At 25.6% G+C, this 19828-nt stretch overlaps 2 protein-coding genes across 4 annotated transcripts in view; one reads left to right on the forward strand and one right to left on the reverse strand.

Moving 5' to 3' along the window:
- Positions 1-8819, forward strand: part of LOC122715524 (dipeptidyl aminopeptidase-like protein 6) — a 9768-nt gene extending 949 nt beyond the window's left edge. The window contains exons 2-16 of one of the 3 annotated variants that reach the window (XM_043937792.1): positions 1701-1880; positions 3366-3518; positions 3723-3850; positions 3980-4191; positions 4269-4432; positions 4691-4794; positions 6152-6272; positions 6346-6581; positions 6686-6981; positions 7065-7234; positions 7368-7510; positions 7622-7816; positions 7886-8046; positions 8131-8342; positions 8502-8819. In XM_043937792.1, coding sequence (XP_043793727.1) covers positions 1725-1880; positions 3366-3518; positions 3723-3850; positions 3980-4191; positions 4269-4432; positions 4691-4794; positions 6152-6272; positions 6346-6581; positions 6686-6981; positions 7065-7234; positions 7368-7510; positions 7622-7816; positions 7886-8046; positions 8131-8342; positions 8502-8657 — 2607 coding nt within the window. In that variant the 5' untranslated portion in view covers positions 1701-1724 and the 3' untranslated portion in view covers positions 8658-8819. The remainder of the gene's footprint in view (positions 1-1700; positions 1881-3365; positions 3519-3722; positions 3851-3979; positions 4192-4268; positions 4433-4690; positions 4795-6151; positions 6273-6345; positions 6582-6685; positions 6982-7064; positions 7235-7367; positions 7511-7621; positions 7817-7885; positions 8047-8130; positions 8343-8501) is intronic. The other 2 variants (XM_043937790.1, XM_043937791.1) reach the window with 2 other exon arrangements.
- Positions 8820-9216: 397 nt separating this feature from the next.
- Positions 9217-18013, reverse strand: LOC122715564 (zinc finger protein 251-like). The gene is made up of 6 exons (XM_043937842.1): positions 17789-18013; positions 15426-15567; positions 14886-15041; positions 12993-13253; positions 12330-12499; positions 9217-10168 (listed from the first exon to the last, which is right to left on the reverse strand). Exons 1-6 carry the CDS (start codon positions 18011-18013, stop codon positions 9956-9958), a joined length of 1167 nt encoding a protein of 388 aa, XP_043793777.1. The 3' UTR covers positions 9217-9955.
- Positions 18014-19828: the final 1815 nt, after the last annotated feature.

The following is a 19828-nucleotide window of genomic DNA, read 5'->3' on the forward strand; positions in this document are numbered from 1 at the left end:
TATCATATTTATTCGTATAAAAAAATAAATTCAAAAAAATAATTCTATAATTTACTATATGAATTTATAATATTTAATTTAATTTAATAAATTATGTATTTGATAATATAATGAAATATTTACTTATTATTACATGAATGATATAAATTAATATTATAAAATATATATATAACATATAACAATTTTTATTAATGACCAATTGAAAAATTGAAAAATTGAAAAAAGATTTATTTCAATATTTTAAAACTTAAATTTTTTTAATATTTAATATATTTAATATATTTAATTTTATTTAATATTATTTAATATTACTTATATTTGTTTTAGAAAAAAATCAATTCTTGTTACAATTAAATATTTAATATATTGTTTGAGATATTTTTAACATAATATTTATTAAAAATATTATAATTTTATTAAAAAAGTATTTATAGAAAATGCGACAGTGAAGTAGTATGTACTGATAAAAAGCAATAGTAAAGTAAGTAGTATAACATTAATATGATTTATCATAAAGGAAACAAATAATAAAAACGATTTCTTGTTCATTTGTTTTAAAAAAATATTGATGTAAATGAATTTAATATGCTTCATTATATCTTATTACATCTTTTTTGTTAATTTAATAATTTAATAATATTCATTTTATATTATTTTATCCTATCATTTTATATAAATTAATTTACAATAATAAAGATATATATATATAAAAAAGATTAACATTGACCTACTGATATACATAATCTAAAATTAATTATATTAATCAATGAATTTTAATCAATAGATACTAACTTTTTTCAATAGCTATATTTAAAATTTGTTGTATCATATTTAACAATATTGTAATGATTATTTAGAACTTTTATAATTTTAGATTTTATTTTTTTGTAAAATAATGTATAAAATAATTTTTCATGTATGATGTTCTTATATACAAATATAATATTATTATAATTTGTTATAACAAACATAGAATCTGTATATATAATATATATTAATATATTATTATATATTATATATATTAGAAATTTTTTATTTTTCATTTTATAATATTACTTCCATTTAAGAAATATACATAATGTATCTATAATAAAGTATAAAACGATCAATAATTCGATTTTCTAAAAAAATATTCTAGAATAAAACAACATATTATAAGAAAATTTGTTCTTAAAAATTTCAAAATTTTAAGATATTTAAGATTACTCTTTATCAAAATATATATTATATATAATATATAAATATAATTATATATTATAAAAAATATATTATTATATATATAATATTATTATATATTTAAATTAATTATTATTATTATATAACATTATATATATTTAAATTATATATTATAAATAATTTTTAATATTTTAAATTTTTTTTTGTTATTGAATATTAAGTTTATTAAATTATATTTCGATAATAAAAAATATTTAAAAAATATTTTAATAATAATTTATAAAGTATGATTATTAAATACATAAAATACATAATAATATTTCTATTCTAAATTTCTAATTTTTTTTGCAATTATTACTTATTAGAATATTAAAAAAACTTAATCAAATATAAAATAAATTAAATAAGGATAAAAATTAAAGAAACACAAAAAAATAAAATAAGGTAAAGAATAAAATATAAAATAAAAATAATTATAAAATTTATATATCTATATAAATATAATTATTTGACTCTGGCGTTAGTAAGTACCTTTGTGATAGGAGCTAATGTCAGCGAATCCAAATCAAAGGAATTGGCGTGGGATATTGATAGCTCTGCTTGTGATCGTTGCTGTTCTAACTTTAATTGTGACATCAGTTGCATTATTAACACCCCCAGATGAGGGTCCCAGAGTACGAGGTGCTAGAATAAGACTTTCTGAGGTAAACAATGCAATTTATTTTTATTATAATATTTATTACATTATTATATTTACTATGTTCTATTAAATTCTCCATTTAATTACTCAGGCAACAAATAATTGAAATTCATTTATTCATTGTCTATAATTTTTAATTTAATTCTTTAAGTGAAAAAAAAATTAAATCAAGTAAAATTCATTTAATCAAACACTAATTGATGAATTTTATTTCAATATATGAAATTCAGATAAATAAATTTTTGCTGTATGATATTAATTATTTGACTTATGTTTTTTTTAGTGTATCTATATAATTCTACGATAAATATATTTTATATTCATAAGTTCTTCATTATTATTATTTTATGTGTGTAGAAAAATAAATATTAATATAAAAATAAATATAAAAATAAATATAAATTATATTAAATATCAAATATTTTATTTATTTAATATTTTTACCATAATTAATACAAATTAAAATTCAAAGATGACTAGTTCATAATTTCTTAACAAATATTTATAAATATTTGCAAATATCAAATTTTATATAATATTTATTTATTTATATATATTATATATTTTAATTTACATTAATTTTATAAACATTACATAATTTAAAAAAAATCATTATATCAAAAGATTGAAGATTACCAGAATAATAAAAAAGAAAAAAAAACGAGAACAATTGAAATTACCATATTCAAGAATCTAATATTAAATGAAATGCAAATTTTATTTATATTTATGTCTACTCAGCTAATCCAAGGCCATATAAGAAGCTTTTCAATTCTTTTTATACAGAATATCTTATATTCTGTTGAAATATGTATTGCTCGCTTTTATGAGTGCTTCTTTCATCTGTTGTTCACTCTTCATTTGCCGCAATCAATTTGATTCTAGACTTTTCTGACTAAGAAAAATCTTAAGATCTCTTGACCTATAATTATACTCATTTCCTCTAATGATAATTAGATAGATAACTATTTTATTTCATATTTTTGCTCATATTTTTTTGTTATCATAAAAATATTTTCTTTATCAAAATTCATAATATTTATTATTTATAATTTATAAATAAATAATATTAAATATATTTTTTCACATATATATTGAAATTTCATTTAATTATGTTTATAATTATTATATTATGTTTATAATTATGTTTATAATTATTTATAATTTTATATATATAAGTTATATATNAATTGCTTGAAATTAGAATTTCAGAGATCTTTATTAATGCTATTAATGCTATTAATGCTATTATTTATTAATGCTTATTATATAATATTTTCTTTACTTTTAATTTTCAGATATTATCATTTATGACTTGATAATTTTTTTTATTTCTTAATATTTCTTAATTTCTATCGTTGTTATTAAATTTATCAATTTTTCTCAAATAATTAATACTTTTATAATAATTATTATTATAGCAATAACAAAATATAAACTAAATAAATATTTAAAAAATACTTTAATAAAATAAATATCTATTTTATAGGTACTTTCTGGAGAATTAACACCTCTTTTCTTCAATGGATCATGGGTAAGCAGACAGCATATTTGCTATCGAGATGTGTGGGGTGGAATTTCGCTATTGCACGTTTCTTCCAAAAACATCACTTCCTACAGTTTAATGTCTAATGAAACTTTTGTAAGTTCAAATTCATTGTTTAAATATTTTTAATATAATGTAGATAATATAATATAAACAAAAATATATACTTTTTAAATATAGGTATGTATGTATAAATTTTTTATGTAAAGGCATAGAAAATTATATTTATTAGAGAATATTTATATATTTACACTTAGGCTTTTTAGCAAAACAGAACATTAAGAAGTATTTTGCATACAGAGAACACTGAATCCTGCCAAGTTCTCATTGTCACCGGATCGTAATTATTTGCTCCTTGCGCATAATGTGAAGAAACTCTTCCGATACTCGTATTTAGCACAATATACAATTTATGACGTAAAAACACGGTTAGTGAAATACAATTTAAACAATTATTTTAATTTAATACAATAATTTTGTATTTTTATTAATAAAATTAATTAATTATTATTAGATTTATCATTAGATTTATCATTAGAATTATTTTATTATTATAGAGAAACTATAGCATTGACTCCACATCCTGAGAAAGAAATTCACCCTTATCTTTTGTTGGCACAATGGACTCCACGAGATCATGGTCTGGTTATGGTTCAAGATTATGATATTTATTATATAACAAGTCCTAAAAGTAATACAGGATATCGTGTTACTGATACAGCAATACCTGGTATTTTATCAAATGGTTTACCGGATTGGCTATATGAAGGTAAAATAATTGAAATAATTTACGTTTTTGACAAATGTATAAGAAATTTTTACATATAAATTTTTATAAATTTATAGAAGAAATTTTGCATCGTGCAGAAGCTATTTGGATGTCATCAGATGGCCATATGATGTTATATGCTTCTTTCAATGATTCTCTTGTTGAGGAAATGCACATATCTTGGTTTGGAGAAGGAAATAAAGCATTGTATCCTGATATACGATCCTTACGATATCCTAAGGTAATAATTATATTTATTATATCTTAAATAATCTTAAAATATTTATAATTCAAATATCAATTAATTTTTCGAAAATTTCCATGTTTAATAATATTTTATATATGTATGATATTTGTATTATATAATTAAAATAAATATTATATAATTAAAATATATAATAAAATTTAAAATAAAAATAAAATTTTATTTTATTTTTTTCTTCTATATAATAATTATTAATGGATTTAAAATTATATAATATTGATTTTCATTTTATAGCCAGGAACACCAAATCCTGTAGTGCGACTGTATGTAGCAGACTTGGCAGATCCAAAAAACATTCATACGAAGGTAGTGAAACCGCCACCTATCATCGAGCATGTGTGAGTTTATTTATAAAGTTTGGAATATGGAGTGCTTGAACAAATTTTCTCTTATTAATTTTTCCTCATTAGGTATAATTATTCGTCTTAACAAAAAAAAAAAAAAAAAAATTAAGAATGAACAAAACTGAAAATATCTTGAATAGAGATTGCACTTTGTTGTTTTTTACAAGAAACATTTAGATGTTTCTGTGGTGACACTCTCAAGGTACTTCAAAAGAGAAAGCATATCATTTTTCGGCAAGATACTTTAAGATATACATGAGGAATAGCTTGGTTTAAAATGAGCTGGTTTTTAAGAATATTGTATAATTTAAAAATAAATTTTTAATAATATGTGTAATATATTAGTTTTTGTATAAATATATTTAATTCTTGTATTTATTAAATAATTTTTTTAATATTTATAATATAATTTGTAATTTTTATATAAATAGTTTAATATTCATAAGTAAATTTCATGATCTTTTTTTTTTAAAATACGAATTTATTTTTAATTTATAATATAGATGATAAATAAATGTTATTATTTTGAAAAATATTGATTTGATATTAATATCAATTTTTTTTAGACAAATTTGAAAATATTTTTAAAATTAAATTCACGCAGTTTAATTTTAGATAAAGTTTGAAGTGAGATTAAAATTTTTTTTTTAACAAATCATGATTTCATTAAATACGTAAAAATTCTTAAAATTAAAATTAATTCTTAAAATTGTAAAATTATTTATTATTTTTCATATTTCTTATTTACGAACTTTTTATACATTTATCATAAAATATTTACAAATATTAAATATTTTATGCATCTAATATATTTAATATTTGAAAAGTTTTTAAAAAATTAATTTTAGAAATCATCTCATTTTAATTCCGATAATGATGTAGAAAATATTTTATTTCATATTTTAGTATAAACAATTTTAGCGATTTTAATTTACAAATTATTTTAGTATGCATTATAGATATTTTTTTTTATTTATTTTCTTTTTTTTTGCTATTTTTAAAAATATAACATAGCTTTTATAATTAAAAAAATAATTAATTAAGAGAATTTTAGGCCATTAAAATAATCATTAATAATTTTATATGTTTTCTTCTTATCATTAAAATAATTAAGATTAAATAATTCATTATTTTATTAGATAAAATAATTAAGTTTATGCATAGATATAATCTGCTATTGGTAGTAATAGCATTAAATTGCATTCTTATAGATTTAATTGCTACTGAATATCATAAAAATTGCTTCAATTAAAAGTATTAATATAAAATAAATTAATTATTATATATATAATATTAGCTGATACACATAATATTAGCTATAAACATTATTGTTATTTATATTTATTAACAGAGAACATTACTTTACAACGGCTTCGTGGGTATCTTCAACAGAAGTTTGTATAACATGGTTGACACGTGCACAAAATCTTTCTGTTGTGACTAATTGCAAGAGTCCATTATGGCATTGTCAGGTATATTTCAATTGTTTCAATTATTTAAATTATTTTTTTATTTATATGAAATAATTTTGACCATTTCACGTAGGAAATTCAAAGAATAGTAGCTGAAGATCGTGGTTGGGTAGATACTCCTCCAGAATCACCTATTTTTTCAGCAAATGGCAGTAGTTACATTGCTATAACTCCAGTTAAAGATGGTCCAGCTGGGTATTACAAACATATTGTTTGGGTGAATGTTGCTCGAAGATTAGTTGTTCCACTCACTCATGGAAAATTTGAAGTTGCACAAATAGTAGCATGGGATGAACCTAATAATACTATGTGAGTAATAAATTTTTTATTATCTATTAAACATTAATTTCTTAATAAAATTAAATGTGTCATTTAATATTTTTCTTTGAATCTAATCTAGTTCTTTTACATAGATATTTTATAGGTATTCCACCTATGCAACCAGGACAAAGACATCTTTATTATGTGAGTTCATTGTTACCACATGTGGGTTCATCTCTACATCCTGCTTTTTGTGTTACTTGCACGGAAATGTCAGATGGATATCGAAAGGAACATAGAACAGCTTCATCTAGTCATTACAGTTCCTTGTCTGACAATAATTACATACGTGATCATTATGAAACACAAACAGAAAATGTAAAAGTTGAGGGACAACCAAAAGAAAATGTTACAAAGAAACAGAAATCAAAAGCATACACTGCACCAAGTAAATGCTTTTCACAGAAAAAAATTAGTTATTGTTTAATATAATTGCAATGATATTTACATATGTATTTCTTTCATTTTCAGAATTTACTGATCAACCTTGTCAATATCACAATGCGATTTTTTCACCGATTGGTACTGATTATTTCGTTTTGGAATGTTATGGACCTGGTATACCCACTGTTACTTTATATAAAACTGATTTTCCAATGCCACATCTTATCTATGTCTTACAGAATAATACATTATTACGTGTAAGTTATAATAACTTTTATGTTTGACTTAAAATAAAATTTTGTATGCTTTGAAATATATATTTTTATAGCATAAAATAATAAAAATTATAGTATAAAAAATAGTATATATAAAATTAAAGATTTATTTTAGGAACGAATTGCCAAACTTGCACTTCCTCAAGTCAAAACATTTCCTGTTCAAATAAGTGGTGGATATAATGCACAAGTAAAATTGTATTTACCGCCAGGATTAAGAGAAGATGAAATCACACGATATCCCTTAATCGTACAAGTGTAAGTACGTTTTTAAATATAATATTCAATTATTATAAAATATTTATTATAGATACAATATTAATATTATTTTTGGAAAAAATACAACTTTTGAAATATTTATATTCTTAGATATGGTGCGCCAGGTTCACAATTAGTAACAGAAATGTTCAAGATTGATTGGAATACTTATTTAGCTAGTAGAAAAAATATGATTGTTGCACAAATTGATGGCAGAGGTAGTGGAGGTCAAGGCTATAAATTTCTTCATGAAGTTTATTACAGACTTGGCTCTGTGGAAGTTGCCGATCAACTTGAAGTAACTGAGTGAGTATAATAAATTCTACTGTAGTCTACATTTTTAATATTTATTGTCTAAAAATTAAAAATTTCTAGATATTTACGAGATTCGTTACATTTCGTGGATAAGCAACGAGTCGCTGTTTGGGGTTGGAGTTATGGGGGTTTCGTAGCTGCTCTTGCGCTGGCGCATCCTGAGCAAAATGTTTTTGAATGTGGTATAAGTGTAGCTCCTGTTGTTTCATGGAAACTTCATGGTACAATGTCCAATTCCATTTTATTTTGAATTTTTATAATTTCATTAAAATGAAATTATTTTAATTGATTTAATTTTGAAACAGATTCTGCATATGCTGAAAGATACATGGGTTTACCAGATGTTGTATCAAATTATAAAGGATACGCTGAATCAGATGTATACGATAAAGTGGAACATTTACGAAATAAAATGTTTTATTTAGTGCATGGCACTGCAGATGATAACGTCCAATTTCAACAATCCATGGCACTTGCGCGTCATCTTGCGAAAAAAGGCATTCTTTTTCGACAACAGGTATTAACAATTAATTTATAATTGTAATAATTTGTTAAATAATTTTAACGTATCATACATATTATACATATTATCACGAAGATATATTCAACAAAAATGTATTACAATAGATGTACATCTATTACTAAGATGAATATATAAATTATCATTCACTTTTAGGTATATCCAGATGTGAGTCATTCATTAGCAGGAGTTAAAGGTCATCTTTATTTATCAATGGCTCAATTTTTGGATGATTGTTTCCAGAAACAAGTACCTACTGATACAAAAGCTGGTCTTATCAGTGGTGGATCTGTAGTCTGTAGTTGTAAATAATGAAAATGATCCACTTGTGAAGAAATTCCATACACAAAAGTTATACCTGAATCTCCAAATTGTGTTCCGTTTATTGATATCTTAGGAGAAATATATTTTCGCATTATTTTGTATATTGACTAAATATTATAAGAAAATGGTATGTTTCAAATTGGAAATCAAATCTAAATGAATGAAAGTGATAAATTCTAGCATTGTTAAAAAGAATATTAATATATTAAATATATAATTTTTTATTTTAGAAATGTTATGATTTTTTTTATAAAATAAGGATATTTGATATTTTTTTATAGATATAATTAAAATTAAAAATTATAATTATTATGATTTATGTTTTAAAAAATTATATTTTTCTTTATACATTGAGTTCATAAAGTTTTCATTTTAATTATTTATATCTCTTTCTTCTGCAATACAAATAATTAATAATATATATAAAATTCGTATAAAATTGTAATACAAAAGATAGAAATGAAATATGAACCAAAGATAAGCGAAAAGAAAAAGAACTAATTTTATTCATTTAGATATTGATTTTTCTTCTGTTATAATGAAATCTAAGAAGATAAAATTTATTTTAACGTTACATAATTTATTGAAGATGTACAGAATCATTTATCATAATTGCAAAACAAATATAACCAGGACAAGTAAGAAAAATAATTATTTCTTTTCATCAAATCGATATGAAACGAAATCAAACGATGAAAATTCATGAACCCGTAAACATTCGATGTAAGGATGTAACTTTTTCCTACTTTCATTTAGATCTTTTTAATTAATAATATATGCGTACAAAAAACACAAAACGACGCATTTAAGATTATTCCTCAATGTATATTTCTCAAATCTCTTATATTATAAGAAAAAACATTTCACTCAAAATTCATGTGATTTCTCTTACATACCTACATAGATCTATCTTATAACGATTCATTCGCTACAATAATTAACGTAACACTTTGTAAACAGTATTAATTAACTTCGAGGAGCAATAAAGAAATTTTATAAAAATAACATTCAATTAATTGAACTAAATAAGATATAAAGTTAACGGACATGAATCATATGGCATACGTACATACTATTTTACCTGAATGTAATGAGCAATTGAAGAGTTAATAACAAGATTAAAGTGTAATTGTCAAATTGTACTGTGTGTCAAACTCTACATGAGTTTTTTCAAATAGCAATATAAATAGGGAGATTTAATTTTAATTTCTATTTTTTGTAAATTTTTCCGAAATTTAGATTTCTCCATAGATTTTCTAAATTATTGAGGAGGCATTATCGGTTGGTCAGTAGTCTGAAATGGATTTGACAATCTTCTTGTTCGAACATCTGCCAAGGTGTAGTAACATATGGTTTTTAAGATTGGTTGGTTTACTGAAACCACGGCTACAAATATGGCACCTAAATGGCCATAGTCCATTATGCACGTACATATGACTCTTAAGATCTCCCGGTGTTGGGAAAGATTTAGAGCATTGTGAACATTTGTGTGGTTTTTCCTGAAACATAAGAGTGAAAGCATTCTTTACTGCGAGTTTTAAATTGAAACAAATCATTATTTTTTAAAATTTTTTATAAAACGATGTAATTTCAAAATTATAATAAACTTTTATTTCGTTTAACTATGATTTTTAACATATTAAAAGTAATTGTTATTATGGCTATTATATAGTATAATTATAAATATTTTATTTTTAAAAAGTTATTAAAGAATTATATTTAATAATTACTGCCTAAGTAAATGCTAATATTAAATATCTGTTGTTATTAGTAGTAAACAATTCGATGTCCAAATTTTAATAATAGTGAATAAAATGAAATTGCATTGTTTTTCAGATGTAAATTTAAAAATTTTATCTTTTGAAATCTTTCTTGATTTTATGCATAACAGTAAAATAATCTGTTTAAAAAAATATATTTCTATTATATAAAAATATGCTTTCAAAATAAAATGCATTGCAATCCATTATATATTTATTAAGCATAAATTTATAAATAATAAAAAAAAAGTACCATTCAATTTTTCACATTAATGTACTATTTACTCATCACTTGCAAGTATTCGTTAATAATATTTATATTTAAATCTTAAAAAAAAAAAGTACATCTACATGTCGATATTACAAAATCTCAAAGAAAAAATTCACAAATAAACTAATATATTTATTTTTAATGATATTAGCACAAAAATTAGAAACTTTCTTCTATAGTACAAATTACTAATTAAATAAAAAATAAAATTCTAAAGTTATTTTTATTTCATCAACTTACAGAAAATATGTAAAAATTTACGAAATGTTATACAGATATAAAAATAATGAAATAACAATTGTAATAGATAGAAATATAATAAACGGCAATGATTACAGAGAAATTTATATAAAAAAGTAATTGCTGTTCATTATTGTAAAAATTGAAATTAAAAACTGTTAACTTTGAAAGAATAAAGGAACTCACGATATCAGATTATCCTATTTCTACCTATGTCCCCCAATTCTATATGATAAAAGAAAAAATTTGAACACGAAAATTATCGTCGATATATTCGTTATCCCGGCTCGATCGGCTCGTCGAACGGGAATAAAAGAACGCGTCATGGTCTCGCGAAAACACGATGAAAAGGTGGCGAGCAAGGGTAAATGTGATGAGCGTAAAAGTTGTAGCGGGCACACGAGAATGAATAGAATGGAAGAGGGACGCGAATGGAAGACAGTAGGAAGACGAAGAAGAAAGATGTCAGGGAAGATAGTGTAAGTAACTGTGGGCAAAAGGTAGACGGGAGATAGAGTTGGAAAGCGATGTTAACATAAGATCGAAGAGAGAACCAGAAGAGTCTGCTGCCTCTGGGTATATTCTCCGTCTCCCTAATTGGATTGCATTCCAAGCAGTAGCGAGTAATGGACCAATTACAGTAGCTGATGGCAAGAGCAACCTATATGGCTCCCGAGATATCATTACTTCGCTGGATTAGAGAAACTCATATGGGGGTTTCCGCTCTGATAAATAAAAACTTCGACCGATCTTTTACCACTCGCGCCTCGCGTTACCGCTCCGCGTACCGGTTTCCTGCATTTTCCCGATCGCTACCAGATCTTACACCCGACTGGGATAACCGAGGATAAAATAAAGATAAACTTCTTCGAGAGATTCGATATGCGTCGATTCTCGATTTGCCTTTTTTTCTTCTTCTTCTTCTTCTTTTTCTTTTCTATATTCTATAAATTTTAAGTTAACTGCGTTCTCAGATGTTGATATTTCTGTGATCAGATGATAGAGTTTAATAAGAATTCATCGACAGTTTAATATGAAAGTTTCTTCAGCAATTAAAATATTAATTGTAAATAGAAATAATTAATTTTAAAAGAAGAAAATCATCTATTAAAATAGATGATAAATATACGTATTTCGAATTTTACTCTATTTAGAAAAGAAATTTATTATAGAGAAGATAATGAAATGGTTCAAACGGTCATATATCAGTTTATGTAAGAGAAATAGTCATAAATTTAGGAAATTAATTTGCCCGATCGAATCAATGTATCTAAGTAAGTTTAAAATAATTTCAAGATCACATTAGATCAATAAATTCATTTTGATTTCAGTTACAATCAATATTAATTTGTCGTATTTTAGCGAATTCTTCAGGTATTTGAAACTTACCTTGATATGAGTCATACGATGATAATAGAGATTGGAGGAGGCTGTAAACTTCTTACCACAAACAAGACACTGATGAGGTTTTTCACCGCTATGGATTCGTTTGTGCGTATTCAGCGAACTCGATGTTGAGAAACCCTTGTTGCACACCATACAAACATGCGGTTTCTCTCCTTCAATTTAACAATTTGATTAAATTACTTGAACTAATGGTCAACAATTTAAATTGTACGAAATATCTTAAAATTTCTTAAAAGTTCGTCTGTTTAAATTCATCAATTAAATCTCTTTCTAATCTGATAGATATAGAAAAAATATTTTGATAGATTAGATATTATTACATTTATAAATATAATACATTACAAAAATTAAGAAACAAAATAAGATCCAGTTACTGCAAAATCAATTAATTTTTTAAAATAAGATATAAATTTTCATTTACTTTTATAATAAATAATTTGATTAAGTTATTGAATTATTTAGAATATGTTAGATAAGGACAAGCTTATGTTTAAAAATACTTAATAACAATTAAAGATTAAAATTTCAAGTATTAGGATTTATCAAAATTTTCATTATCTTTTCTTTTTTTTTTTTTTTAAGAAAATTGTAAGGCAAAAAGCGAATTCTAATAGCAAGTGTTGAAAATGATTATATTTCACTCACCTGTATGCGTTCTCATATGACGTTTCAGGAGAGAAGGTCGGTCGAAAGACTTCCCACAAACTTCACATGGCAAAAGAACCCTCTCTCCTCTTTTAATTGTCGTTAAAATACTGCAATCTAAATGATCTCCTGTCAAGGACAACGTCGATGACGAGGACTCCTCGGATGTTGATTCGTATTCATCCACCTCGTAATAAGGATGCGAGATAGTTGACGACGAATGATGAGAGAGCAATGCCATGGATAAGTCTAATGGGGATTCTTAAACACAAAATCTGGTTATTAAATATTATTTTTAAAATTTTATTATACCAGCCATGCAGAACTGATCAACTCCATCATTTGATTTCTGAAAAATATATTAAAATGAAGAATTTTTCAGAAAATCGAGTCGATCAGTTTTATTTCTAATTATAAGAGATGAAGAATTTAAAAAAACAATCTGTATTTTTTTCAACATTTAAAATCTATTTTAAAAAATTTTCCATATAAATATATTAAGTTTTTATATTAATTTCTATAAAAAATGATTTGTATTATTTTTTATATTGACTAAATAAGTTTTATATATGTATAAATATAAAAAAAAAATTATATTTTTGTTATTAATAATTAATTTTTTCAAAAATATAGATCTTTATCTTATCCTTAATATTACAAAAGGATACATAATCTTTTATTTTATTTTATGTATAATAAATTTATTCTTTTTCCAGTTATATTTTAATTTATTATTTTTTTTTCGAAATATCATATATAATATTTTAAACATTTCTTATATTTGATCTATGTCTCCCTATATAATATGGATCCTAGAAATTCTACTAAACGTATTAACATTCGCATATACAAATGACAACGCTAAACCTTCCTTTATCCGCCATTGTATACCACCAACACGATATCTTATCCGATATAATATTATCCATTTTCTCGGTTTCTTTCAAGGCCAGATCTCCTAGCAAATATCGCGGCTGTAACCATCCCCCACACGGTCCCCCATTTTATCCTCTGCGATTCTCTTCTTCGGTCGGCAAGCCCTCCTCTTCGGAATTGAAGGTTCGCCGGCATTGTACTGTCTTTTATATCCCCCGGTAAGCGCGGGGGTCTGCGCATTTGAATCATGAGCGAACGAACGAGCACCTTGTGATCCAGCCGACAAAAATACCGGCTTATATTTGCATTTCAGATTTGTTAGCCAACTTTCTTTCCTTTCTTTTTCGATTGGCTCGCGATTGCGCCGATTAACGCGATTGCACCCGGCCAAGATTTCAATCGGCACGGTCCCGCAGCAGCTTTGCCATCCGCTACGGCTTTCGGTCTTTTTTTTATTTTTTTATTTTTCTCAAACACGCGAAACGTGGCTCGATGCTCTTTCGAGTAAGTTTCTTTTTTTTATTTTTTTTAATGATAAATTGAAGCAATTTTACGTGTTATGCAAATTAATGTTTCTTAATAGGGTGACTGCTGATCGAATTTTCTAACTTATATCATTGGGTCGAGAAATTCAAGATAGAAGGTCAATTAGTGTAATTTGCTTCAAGATGAAAGTCTTTAATCGAAGTAATAATCTAAGTAGCACGAAGATGTTTTATGTGGTTGTCTTTTAATTCTCTGTAGTAGTTGGATACAACTTATGCATATTAATTTTCTTCGATTGGATTTTCAAAAAATGCAGAATTATTTAGACTTAACACTTTTTTTGAATTAAACTTTTTACTTAAAATAATCGATATGAAGTAAATAATTAATAAATACTGATTATTTTTGAGATATCTTGAAGCCAAAAACTTTAAATTACGCACAACATTGTATATATTAAGACTTTATTCGCTTATAAAATTTTATATCGATTTTCGTAATAATTATTTAAGGTAATTTTGAACAACTCACCATCTAAAATGGAGTCAATCGTGCATCTGTACAGAGCAGACCTCGAACACATGTCGTGTGGTATAAAGACGAAATCTTGTTCTGCTGTAGGAAGAAACCAAGCTACTAATTCTGTATCCGGTTGAACATCTTTTATTACTTCAAAGATCGGATCCCCTGCACCATATGAACAGAAAAAATTTAAGAACTGTTATTAATTTACATTAATGAAAAATAAAGGGAAAAAATTTCTTTAAATTATATTTTTAGTATTAAGTATTCGATAAAATATAATTATTATTTTGCATTAAAATTTATAATAATTATAATTAACGTAATATATTTATTCAAAGGAAATTTTAGATAAAAAATTGTCATTCGTGATAATAATTTAAAATATTAAAAATTAACTAAGTAATATTTCCAGGAGTCATTTTAAAACGAAGCTAATAATTTGTATGAAAAATATTTATCAGGATTGAAACGGATGTACACTATCATTTGCTGTAATATTTTAATTCTCACAACTTATTCCATTTTTTTTAACATGTATTAGCTTACCTTTCACTTTGGTACCAATTAAGTTTACTTGTTCGTCATAAGACTGAACGATACGAAGGAATCTTATCCAATTGCACTGACGCTTGTTAAGGCTGTAATTTGAAAAGAAGACTTCATCGTAGCAGCCATATTCGCGTCTGATCTGAAATAAATCGCAGTTATGAAAAACTTGCTTTAAAACATTGTGAAAATAACCATTAGAACTGTTGTAACTGTAACTGTAACTGTCTGTATAAAATATTCTATATGATTTTTGATTTTTTTTATATTGAATGTAAAGACGAAATTATGAACATTTTTAATAGTATATATATTTTAAATTAGAATTATAATTACATTAATAATTTATAAAAATATTTATAAAAAATATTATCGAATAAATATGTAATATTATAAATTTCCTATTTAAAGATTATAATAATAAAGTGAATTTTAGTATTATATTTTTAACATTAGTTAATTAAATGGATAAAAATAAATTAACTATAAATATGAATATTAGTTTTTGAATAATTCATGTTCATGTATACTATTTATATTATATATAATATTCACGTTCATGCATTTCGCATTTTTATATTTGATATAATCATTTATGGATCATTTTCCTCTTTTTATTCATCTTCTACTTACTTTTTTTTTACTAAAATCATGAAGATGAATTTTATAAGATTAATATTAACTTTTATTGAAATAGAAATATGATTATAGCTATATTCCTTCATTTATTTACATTCTATTATTTTAATTATAATATTTATAATTATTTATGTATAAAATATTTACATACAGAATGCATAATACTTTAATATTAAAGTCAATAAAGAAATTGCATTATTATTAAGATACAACGATTTACTTAATAATAGATATATTAAAATAATTGGACAAATTTTACATAAATGTTAATGAAAATTGTAATATCTAATTAAAGAATACATTATTTCTATTTACTTTATTTATATTTCTAATATTAGATGTCATAAGATTAAATATGTAATTAAACATTAATATAATTTGTGATAAATATAATTAGTAAATTTCCTCACGTGTAACTTGCGCTAAAATGAATATCTGTGTTTTAAAGCATTTAAAAATTAATTAAAACAATTTGATTTAGATTTTTTTATTTGTAACCGATATTTATGCTTTTATTTATAAAGTTATGTATGTTATGTATTTATGGTGAATTATAATAAATATTTTTTTTAAAATTTCATTTGTTATAGAATTTATAATAAAGATATATATTTAAGATATATATTTTATATATTCAAAACTCATAATTGTTAACAATAAAATTATCATATAACAAAATAATTTAAATAAGAAAATAAAATATTAGTACAAATCTCACTGCATAAATTTTCGATTAAGAAGGAAACATAGAATTTTCAAAATATGTTTTAATAATATCACCTTGTTTTAAATTAATTTATAATTATGATATTAAGTCCATTCCATATTAATATATTTCATTTAATATATCCTATATCTTATCCACCCCCGTAACACTTAATTGATATTGCTGATAATGGGTTAATTTTATAATTACATATAATCATAAAAATATCTATTTTATTTATATACTTAATTAAATGCTTTAAAATTTTGAATTATATTTTATATTTTATATGATGAAAATGAAAAATTGATTTTTATATCATATAATAATGTCATTGTTATATAAAATAAAATTAAATATTAAATTCATGAAAAGACATAAGTAAATCTCTTAGAGTTCTCTCTTATTAAAAAAAAAAACGCTAAAAAAATAATGTTTAATAACGTAAATTGATTGAAAAAAAAAATCACGAATAAAACGTTGCTTTAACGCAACGTTGACCCTTAATGGGTTAATTTTATCACATACACCTGTATGTTCTCAGTAATTTTCGTTCATAATTACAATATTAAGATACGAATTTCAATAATGTTGATTGAATGGAAAAAAATTGTAAATTAAACGTCTTAACTTGATCCTTAATCAGTTATTTTATCAAAAAAGTTTATTGATAGTATCAAAAATGTATGAAACTTGTTATGAAACTGTTCAAGCGTTAAAATAAATTGTAAATCGATACAGTATGCTTTCTACAACTAAAACTAAATGAAATTGGAATTTCCACCTACATGTTCTCAATCATGGAGTTACAAATCTCAATTTAATTAAAAATTATTGAAATACCATATATTAATTAAAAATAAAATTACAAAATATTACGAATAATATTGATCGTGTTTTTTTAAAATTAAAAGAATATTCAAGATATCAAATAAGATATTTAAATAAATTTCAAAGAAAAAATTAATGGAAAAATTGCAAAAATTAGACGAAGATCCAAAATAAAACCATTACTTACATCATTGTCATCTAAAAGGGAGTAAAGGTCGATTTTGTCGAATCGGATGGATCCCTGAAAGGGGTAGATCAACGTCCCCGCCGGAATAAGCACGTTGGACCATACGGATATTCTTACGTCCGTAACTAAACTTCCTGAATCATTTTTGAAGAGACCTTTATAGTTTGATCGATCGTTCGCAAGTGCCAATGAAAATTCTTTGGGTATCAGAACGCAGGTTTCCATAACAGAGGCCCCCTAAAAGGGATGCTTTGGGAATATCACAGCTATCGTTGTCTCCACCGTTGTAAACACTTTTCTAAACAGGCCACACGACAAAATCCTCGATTCTTTTCTACTGAACGTTTATTAACTGATAAATGGCCAAACGTCGATGTTTTTTTTTTCAACAATCTTTACCAAAAACTTCGTTTTCAGTTAAAAAAATGGAGAACTGGAGTGACTACCAAAGGACAGTAAAAACAACTTTCTGAATCGAAAGATTTTATAAAAACTTTATAAAAGAAACAAGAATAACGATCTTAAATAAAAATGTTCATTAGACGCCACCACGAAAAAAAAAATACACTTGAATATTTTTTTGGTGCAATTAAAAGACACACTATAAAGAGCGCACTCGAAAAACTGTCCCTGTTCCCGATCGAACGTTGTTTTCGTGTCCGCTCTCAGCTTAGATCTAGATGAGGAACACGATTTATCGATATGTATATTCCCTCCAGGTGAGAATCGAGCAAATTCGAAAATTAGAGCAAATCAAGTTCGGCTTGCGATGATCGCAAAGTGAAAATTTCAGTTGCGAGCGTGAGGGTCGTTCGTCCTCCAAGGTGCAAGGGCCTCGGCTGACTGGATAGGATTAACCGACTGATCTTGACCTTGCGACGGGTTACCAGCATTTGCTACCGAATGGGTAGCCCTTCCCCTTCTTTACCTCTTTTCCCACTCACAGTACATGGCCCGCTGCAGACTTTTTCAGTGGCGTAGATCTCTCTTTCTCATTCTGTTCTCATTAACAATCCCTTCCCTCCACCGATCCATTCTTCTAGGATCGTTTAACGACACTTCCCCCTCCCATTTTTAACAACGATTATATTCCCCCCTCCTTTCCTTTCCTTTCCTCAAACTTCGGCCAAGTTTCGACCGCTCGTGCCTCCCGTAAAGAAACAGGCGTAAAGAAATAAGAACGTGTCGATGAAACAAAGTAGCCAAACAGTATACGCCAATGGATCTCTTTGCCCCACTATGTTCATCCTGTGGCGAGTGCACTTGGTGTATAGAACGAGTATCGGCTTCTTCACCATTACAAGGAAGCCGGCTCGTCGTCCTCGTCGTCGTCATCGTCGTCTTCTTCACCCTTCTACCGTCGCTGCAGCACCGTAAAGAGAGAACCCACGTGGGCGATTGGGCACCTGTCGCTCCCTGTGCCCTTTCCTTCTTCTTCTCACTAGCCGGCCACTCGTGTCCATCCTTTTCTACCTTCTTCCCTACCATCTTCCCGCTTCCACGCCCTACCATATCCTTTTATCCGCCGCTCTCCTGCTCCTCGCCATTTCTTCCACCTAACAGCCTTCTGGACTCTCTTATTTCTTTCTTTCGTCGCGTTTCCTCAGGCCTGCACCTTGGCGATCTTCTGCCAACCAACCGAGGCCTGCCTCCCTGATTCCACACCGTTCCATCTCGCTTCAACCTCTTACTTCTCTTGCTCATTCTTCTTTCCGTCCAACCTCTTTCCTCCTTCCTCGTTCTTCGGTCTCGTCTTCGTCCACTTTGCTTCGTCGCTAGCCGCCACTCTGATCTCTTTCTCTCGCCCTTCCTCCTCTTCTCGTTCGCCGTTCGCTTTACCCGTCACCTGAAAAACCTCTCCTTTTATTCATTCGTTACGATCGAACGCTGCTACACCGAGAAATAAAGTTACGAAATCGATCGGGGGCCCAGTTTCGTATATTTCCCCATCTCCCCTTCTTTCCCCCTCCCCCATCCCTCTGTCATTATCTGGTTTTTCGCCAATTAAAGCTTTTTAAAGACCGTGTCGTGAGAAATGTT

This window comes from Apis laboriosa, unplaced genomic scaffold (assembly GCF_014066325.1).
Source record: "Apis laboriosa isolate Shangri-la unplaced genomic scaffold, ASM1406632v1 scaffold38_cov145, whole genome shotgun sequence".
In the NCBI taxonomy this organism is placed as follows: Eukaryota; Metazoa; Arthropoda; class Insecta; order Hymenoptera; family Apidae; genus Apis; species Apis laboriosa.

Excerpts from the sequence above, each read along its gene's own strand:
- LOC122715564 (XM_043937842.1), bottom strand. The coding sequence starts at position 18,013 with ATGGAAACCTGCGTTCTGATACCCAAAGAATTTTCATTGGCACTTGCG. Across the intron at positions 15,568-17,788 it reads CCCTTTTAGATGACAATGAT|ATCAGACGCGAATATGGCTG; the intron begins GTAAGTAATGGT and ends GATTTATTTCAG. Across the intron at positions 13,254-14,885 it reads GATTGACTCCATTTTAGATG|AATCCCCATTAGACTTATCC; the intron begins GTGAGTTGTTCA and ends TTTGTGTTTAAG.